The sequence below is a fragment of the Cydia splendana genome, chromosome Z, assembly GCF_910591565.1.
Source record: "Cydia splendana chromosome Z, ilCydSple1.2, whole genome shotgun sequence".
NCBI classification, from domain to species: domain Eukaryota; kingdom Metazoa; phylum Arthropoda; class Insecta; order Lepidoptera; family Tortricidae; genus Cydia; species Cydia splendana.
In genome coordinates this window covers 3,529,396-3,537,976 of record NC_085987.1, presented here as the reverse complement: position 1 = coordinate 3,537,976, position 8,581 = coordinate 3,529,396, and the positions used below count along the sequence as shown (strand labels likewise).

Genomic DNA, 8,581 nt, shown 5'->3' with positions numbered 1-8,581 from the left:
GGTCCAACTCTGCAACCTGTTTTGCGTCACACCATTCTTCGTTGGCGTTGCCACCCTATATGCCTGGTAGCAGACATTGTTAAAATGTACAGGCAAGTGAAAGTTCATCAAGACGATATAGATTTTCAACGCATTATATGGCGTGAAAACTCGGGGGAGAAGATTAAGCACTTGAGACTGCTTCGAGTCACCTTTGGTACGGCCTCAGCACCTCATCTTGCAGTGCGTGCTCTTCAGCAAGTAGCCTACGATGAAGGAGCACAGTATCCAAACGCTGCTGATAGGGTCCTCAAGCATTTCTATGTAGATGATTTGTTAACAGGCTGTGAATCTGTGGAAGAAGGCAAATTAGTATACCAAGAGATGAATGAACTTTTGAAAAAAAGGTGGATTCGATTTACAGAAATGGAGCAGTAACAATGAAGAATTAATAAGTTACATGAAAGAAACTGATGTCAAAGAGGAAGGAAGTCTCCAGCTAAAGATAGATGCTGTCATGAAAATTCTGGGACTCGTCTGGAACCGCCGAAATGACGAATTTGAGTATTCGGTACAACTTCCTCCACTCAAAGTACCTGTAACAAAGAGAAGTGTCATATCTGACATATCAAGGCTGTTTGATCCACTCGGCTGGTTGGCTCCAGTGATCATAGTAGCCAAGATTTTCATCCAAAAATTGTGGCTTTCCGGAATCGAATGGGATGATGAAGTTCCACCACAATTACTGAAGGATTGGCTAAACTACAGAGAAAGTCTAAACCAACTTACCGAATTCAAGCTGCGCAGATGGAACCATGCTAGTTCCAATGTAACTGCGGAACTTCAGGGATTCTGCGACGCTTCTAATGAAGCGTTTGCCGCTGTTGTGTACTTAAGGACTATAGATGGAGAAGGAAATGTGCACGTGTCACTGATCACGTCTAAAACGAAAGTGGCACCAATTAAACAAATTTCTATTCCACGTCTGGAATTGTGTGGGGCTGTGTTACTCACTAAATTGCTGGTTGAAGTAGCCGACGTTATGAGTATCAGCAAAGTGAACATTCGTGCTTGGACTGACTCCACAGTAGTCATCTCTTGGCTAAATAGTCGTCCAAATCGATGGGAAACTTTCGTCGCCAACCGTGTATCTGAAATAATAACGTCAGTAGAGCCGCACCAATGGTCCCATGTCTCGTCGAAAGATAATCCTGCAGACTGCGCATCTAGAGGTACACGACACCTGAGTAATGAAGAGCTCTGGATAGAAGGTCCGTCGTGGCTGAAAAATAAGGAGATTAACTATAAAAAACCAAACATAAAGGATACGAACTTAGAAGAAAGAAGCACTAAAGCATGCTTCGTGAATACTTACGATAATGATGATGTCACAGCAGATGCCGAAGAAACACTTATTTCAAGGTTTTCTAAATTGTGGAAACTGCTACGCGTTCTGGCTTTCTGTAAACGATTCTTGAAATGTGCTAGAAAAGAAAAAGTAAGTCTGTGGTTAACAAGCAGTGAAATCCAAGAAACTTTGAAAATGTGTATAAAGATTGTGCAAGGAAATCATTTCAAAGAGGAGTTGAAGAACCTGAAAGAAAATAAAACGGTTAATAAGAAAAGTCAACTTACCTCACTGAACCCGATTGTAGATGGAGATGGTGTCCTAAGAGTTGGTGGAAGATTAGAGCACGCTGGAATTAGTGAACAGATGAAGCATCCAGTGATAATTCCACATAAGTCACACTTCACAACTTTAATCTTAGACAATGCGCACGAAAAAACTCTGCATGGTAACCCGCAACTGATGCTCAATTACTTGAGATCCAAATATTACGTAATCGGAGCAACCAATGCGGTTAAGTTGTTCGTTCGCAAATGTGTGACATGTGCTCGCTATGCCGCCGCATCGCGACATCCACTGATGGGACAGTTGCCGTCAGTTCGAGGAACTGTCAATCGCCCCTTTTTTCAGAGTGGTGTGGACTATGCTGGTCCAATAAACATGCGCACCTCAAAGGGAAGAGGTCACCGCTCTTACAAAGGCTACATCTGCCTTTTCATTTGTATGGCGACAAGAGCAATACATCTTGAAGCGGTCAGTGACTTGACAGCTCAAGGATTTATTGCGGCATTTAAACGCTTTACAGCACGTCGTGGTCATTGCGCTGATTTGTGGAGCGACAATGGAACGAACTTCGTGGGAGCTGCTCGTGAGCTGAAGCAGTTATACGCCGAAGAACGATCAAGCGTGGCTGTGGAAATCGCTGATCAGCTTGCTACAAACTCCACTAATTGGCATTGGATTCCTCCACACTCTCCAAACTTTGGAGGCCTCTGGGAGGCTGGGGTCAAATCCACGAAACATCACCTTAAACGAGTGATTGGAGATTCCACCTTGACATTTGAGGAAATGGCAACGGTTTTAGCTCAAATTGAAGCTTGCCTTAACTCAAGGCCTATGTCAAGAATCAATAGTAGCAACAGTAATGATCCTATACCACTCACTCCTGGACATTTTTTGGTTGGAGAGCCCCTAGTACTTGTGCCAGATTCCAACTATGAAAGTACTAATGTAGGTAGTTTAAGAAGATGGCAGCTAACACAAAAAATGGTTCAAGATTTCTGGCGCCGATGGTCGCGTGAATATCTGACTCAGTTTTACCACCGTTATAAGTGGGCCCATCAAACGCCCGAGCCAGTAGTAGGTAGTGTGGTGTTAGTAAAGGAAGATAATTTGCCTCCAGCAAGATGGTTGTACGGTGTAGTCATTGATAAACACCCAGGTCTGGATGGAATCACTCGAGTAGTTAGTTTACGTTGTAAAGGGAATATTATTAAACGACCTGTTGGCAAACTATGTTTTTTGCCAATAGAAACTTAAAGTGTTAGTTAAGATTTGTATTTTTGTTTCTTACCAAATGCAAGTTGAGGTTTTTAATTTGGTATCATTTGTTCAATTTAAATGCAAAGTTATTTCAGTGTGCTGAGTTATTTGTTTACATTTTGAATATCACATGTTGCAATTTCCTTTCACTGTGTCATGATATAAGTTTTGTTGTATTTTGTCATAGTTAGTTGTCTGATGGTGGGCGGAAATAAGGACATTTGTGTTATTATTGTCCTTGGTGGGCGGAATGTCCAACTTCTGTTTGTATTTGTTAGGATTATTTTGCAAGAAGTTAATTTTGTTTCCAAATTACCCGCTAGATGTCGTTGTACCATGTGTTAAATTTCCTACTTCGCGGTATTAAGATTTTTCTGCAAAACATGACGTCTGGCTAATATTAATCATTGTCAAGCTTTTAGAACAGTTATACCTCTAACGAAATTATACATTATTGTACAGTCATTAGAGTGTTATTCTTTTGGGCCCTTTTTACAAAGTAATTAAATGGTCAGCCGTCTTTAAAATTGATCTGCAAAAAAAAATGCATTTAAATCATTTGGACATGCTAGAACTGCTACCTTTACAGAAACCAACTGCTACTAGAAAAGTGGGTTAGGATAGAACTGCAACCTTCACAGAAGCCAACTGCTACTAGAAAAGTAGCTTAGGTTAGAACTGCGACCTTTACGGAAACCAACTGCTACTAGAAAAGTGGGCTAAGTTAGGTTAGAACTGCGACCTTCACAGAAACCAACTCCTACTAGAAAAATGGGTTAGGTTAGGTTAGAACTGCGACCTTCACAGAAACCAACTGCTACCAGAAAAGTGGGTTAAGTTAGGTTAGAACTGCGTCCTTTACAGAAACCAAGTGCTACTAGGAAAGTGGGTTAGGTTAGGTTAGAACTGCGACCTTCACAGAAGCCAACTGCTACTAGAAAAGTAGGTTAGGTTAGAACTGCGACCTTTACAGAAACCAACTGCTACTAGCAAAGTGGGTTAGGTTAGGTTAGAACTGCGACCTTCGCAGAAACCAACTGCTACTAGAAAAGTGGGTTAGGTTTGAACTGCGATCTTTACAGAAACCAACTTCTACTTGAAAAGTGGGTTAGGTGAGGTTAGAACTGCGACCTTCACAGAACCCAACTGCTACTAGAAAAGTGGCTTAAGTTAGAACTGCGGCCTTTATGGAAACCAACTGCTACTAGAAAAGTGGGTTAAGTTAGGTTAGAACTGCGACCTTCACAGAAACCAACTCCTACTAGAAAAATGGGTTAGGTTAGGTTAGAACTGCGACCTTCACAGAAGCCAACTGCTACTAGAAAAGTAGGTTAGGTTAACTGCGACCTTTACAGAAAGCAACTGCTACTAGCGAAGTGGGTTAGGTTAGGTTAGAACTGCGACCTTCACAGAAACCAACTGCTACTAGAAAAGTGGGTTAGGTTAGAACTGCGATCTTTACAGAAACCAACTTCTACTTGAAAAGTGGGTTAGGTGAGGTTAGAACTGCGACCTTCACAGAACCCAACTGCTACTAGAAAAGTGGCTTAAGTTAGAACTGCGACCTTTACGGAAACCAACTGCTACTAGAAAAGTGGGTTAAGTTAGGTTAGAACTGCGACCTTCACAGAAACCAACTCCTACTAGAAAAATGGGTTAGGTTAGGTTAGAACTGCGACCTTCACATAAACCAACTGCTACCAGAATAGTGAGTTAGGTTAGGTTAGAACTGCGTCCTTTACAGAAACCAAGTGCTACTAGGAAAGTGGGTTAGGTTAGGTTAGAACTGCGACCTTCACAGAAGCCAACTGCTACTAGAAAAGTAGGTTAGGTTAGAACTGCGACCTTTACAGAAACCAACTGCTACTAGCGAAGTGGGTTAGGTTAGGTTAGAACTGCGACCTTCGCAGAAACCAACTGCTACTAGAAAAGTGGGTTAGGTTAGAACTGCGATCTTTACAGAAACCAACTTCTACTTGAAAAGTGGGTTAGTTGAGGTTAGAACTGCGACCTTCACAGAAACCAACTCCTACTAGAAAAGTGGCTTAAGTTAGAACTGCGACCTTTACGGAAACCAACTGTTACTAGAAAAGTGGGTTAAGTTAGGTTAGAACTGCGACCTTCACAGAAACCAACTCCTACTAGAAAAATGGGTTAGGTTAGGTTAGAACTGCGACCTTCACAGAAGCCAACTGCTACTAGAAAAGTAGGTTAGGTTAGAACTGCGACCTTTACAGAAAGCAACTGCTACTAGCGAAGTGGGTTAGGTTAGGTTAGAACTGCGACCTTCACAGAAACCAACTGCTACTAGAAAAGTGGGTTAGGTTAGAACTGCGATCTTTACAGAAACCAACTTCTACTTGAAAAGTGGGTTAGGTGAGGTTAGAACTGCGACCTTCACAGAACCCAACTGCTACTAGAAAAGTGGCTTAAGTTAGAACTGCGACCTTTACGGAAACCAACTGCTACTAGAAAAGTGGGTTAAGTTAGGTTAGAACTGCGACCTTCACAGAAACCAACTCCTACTAGAAAAATGGGTTAGGTTAGGTTAGAACTGCGACCTTCACAGAAACCAACTGCTACCAGAATAGTGAGTTAGGTTAGGTTAGAACTGCGACCTTTACAGAAACCAACTGCTACTAGAAAAGTGGGTTAGGTTAGAACTGCGACCTTCACAGAAACCAACTGCTACTAGAAAAGTGGGTTAGGTTAGAACTGCGACCTTCACAGAAACCAACTGCTACTAGAAAAGTGGGTTAGGTTAGGTTAGAACTGCGACCTTTACAGAAACCAACTGCTACTAGAAAAGTAGGTGTAGGTTAGGTTAGAACTGCGACCCTCCCTCCCCTAGAAACTTACTGCTTACAGAAAAGTACGTATAGGTTAGGTTAGAACTGCGACCCCTACTACAGTAAATAACTGTTTTTAAGAAAGTAGGTTTAGGTTACGTTAGAACTGCTACCCCCCGTAGAAACGTAGGTAACTTTATTTATTAACAACAAATTCGGAATATCGTTATTCGGAATTAAAAAAAAATAGGAATCACGTCAAATCGGAATTCAAAATTTCGGAATTATGACAATTCGGAATTCGTGATGTCAAAAATCGTAAATGTTAAATTCGGTGTTTCTCCCTATCGGAATTTTTATATTCGGAATTATGTGGTTCGGAATTAAAAAAAAATCGTCGGTTTTACTATTCGGAAATATAAAACTTCGTGATTTTCATCGTTCGGTAATTACGACAATCGGAATTTTGATGGGTCGAGCATTTAAAAATCGGAATAATAAAATTCGATATTTTAAAATTCGGCATAAAATATTTCGGAATTATGTAGTGTACCCGCTACGTTACATCTGTACGGTTACCATCAGTTTGTCACTGACATAAACGCCGTCGAGAACGTAATTTACTTTCTACACATCTCGCTCGCACTCGCATATTAGTGCAAACGGGACGTATAGAAAGTAAATTACGTTCTCGACGGCGTTTACGTCAGTGACAAACTGATGGTAACCGTACTGATGGCGATTGGTAACTGTACCTTGTAATGTAAGCTCGACAGGGTCCAGGGTTTAAAGAACGATAACAGACGTCACCTGCGAACAGATTATATTATAAGCAACTACAGATTGATAGTTCACAGATATGATACATAAATAATATATACTAATTGAATAGGCCGATCAAATTACTTTTTTTCGGAAGGATTGCATACATTTTTGCTTTTTTTTAGACTTTTTCTTGTAGATCGAAAACGGTAGGTACGTTCGTACGTCTGACGGAAAATTTGTTCTAGTCATGATGAAAATCTTAGGATCCGAAAGGTACCTTAATATGAATTCGTAGTCAGTTTGTAAAACATGACAGCCACTTTGAATTTCGATTCTTCCTTAAAAAATGCGAAAACGCCTTTTGACCAGTGTCTGATCCACCAAACCTTGCTGGTCCTACTGGTAGTGCTAATGGCCACGGAGCAAAGCCGAGGACCGACAGACAGACGGACATGGCGAAACTAATAAGGGTTCCTAGTTGACTACGGAACCCTAAAAAGTACAAATAAATCAAAAATAATGTTACTTTAATCTATTTTTGTAATATTAAGTACCATACCGATATAAAACTTACTGTGAACCAAGCAACCATTAAACAGGTTAAATACAAAAAAGCAAAAGTATAAGTTCGTTAAACATTTTTTACAACCGGCACTTGCGATGGCTACTGTTGCTTGACTTCAACCATTTATAGTTAACTATTGTTTCATTATTTTCCAATCTCTTAAATACATCATCATCATCATCATCTCAGCCATAAGACGTCCACTGCTGAACATAGGCCTCCCCCTTGGACCTCCATACGTGCCGGTTGGAAGCGACCCGCATCCAGCGTCTTCCGGCGACCTTAACAAGATCGTCTGTCCATCTTGTGGGTGGACGTCCTACGCTGCGCTTGCTAGTCCGTGGTCTCCACTCGAGCACTTTTCGACCCCATCGGCCAAGACTCAGAAGACTCTGCGTGCAATGTGGCCTGCCCACTTCAGCTTGCTAATACATACCTCACTTAAATACATACCTCACTTTTATTTCTTCATAATCAAACTGCAATCACAACTCACAACGTTTAAAAAAATATTGTTTATCTAATTTTTTTAAACATTAAATAGATAATTAACCTAGTTAAAATCATGGTCGCCCATAGCATCTAATTAATTTTGTCCTTACCGAGCAAGTAAAATGGGAAAAAGGTGTGATTGCTTCACTTAAATACGAGTAATAGGATATTTATATTATCGGCCTGTAATTTAGTCCGCAATAAAACCTTCTATAAGAAATAATATAATCGACAAAATGCTTGTGGTTTTAAAATTACTACTTAACGCATTCACTGCCAGGGGGCGTGGCCTAGGAACAAACCTGTATGACGGTGGACGCACATGTGCGTCGGGGGCAGTGAATGTGTTAATAGTATTTTCTAAGTGACAGGTGTTACCGTACCCAACAATTTGGAAAATGCAGTAATAATGTTTATTAGAACCTAAGTTCAAATAGCTGCGTGAGAATTGGAGGGCAGGGTCTAAGGGCAAACTATCACAGACCTTTTAACTAACTATGAAGATAGACGACGCATGATGTAGACTCAAGTAGGGTCAAGGAGGGAACAGTGGCTCGGTAGAAAAAGGCCAGATACACTCAACTGGCTACGGGGTACTGGCTCACTCAATCTAATTTCAACACGAGAGAGGCGGTATTTGGGCGACTGAGGCACTGTTCGAGATGAGCCACTGTTTCCGCCTTGACCCTAACCTTATCACGAGTTGAACACTAATATTTGCTAGACACTGCGTAAATCAACTAACAATTCATCTCCCTCGTACTGACATGGTGCAAGCTAGATGTACGTTTAAGTTGACGCAATCACTAGCGTTTCAGGCCGTGTAAAACCCATGGTAGAGGTCAGTACTCATTTGCGGTCCTATACTAAATGCATACACTAGTACAGATGTAGTGCATAATTGTTTTCCATCGTATTTTCTCGGAAACGTTCAGTATTTATCATGCTACTTCAGTCAACCTCAGTACTTATTGTACCGAGACTGACTGAAATAGCAAGACACGTCCGTGTATATTTTTCATAATGCGGAGTCTTTGGCGAGTAATCTAGGCATGATATCCACGCAATATCAATAAATATGCTCATTATATACAAATTATC

The 8,581-nt window shown here is 41.0% G+C and overlaps 1 protein-coding gene across 1 annotated transcript; it reads left to right on the top strand.

The window, feature by feature from the left end:
• Positions 1-439: 439 nt before the first annotated feature.
• Positions 440-2,204, top strand: LOC134805196 (uncharacterized). Its single transcript, XM_063778506.1, has 2 exons — positions 440-1,477; positions 2,133-2,204. The coding sequence occupies exons 1-2, from the start codon at positions 440-442 to the stop codon at positions 2,202-2,204; spliced, it is 1,110 nt and encodes a 369-aa protein (XP_063634576.1).
• The last annotated feature ends 6,377 nt before the right edge of the window (positions 2,205-8,581 follow it).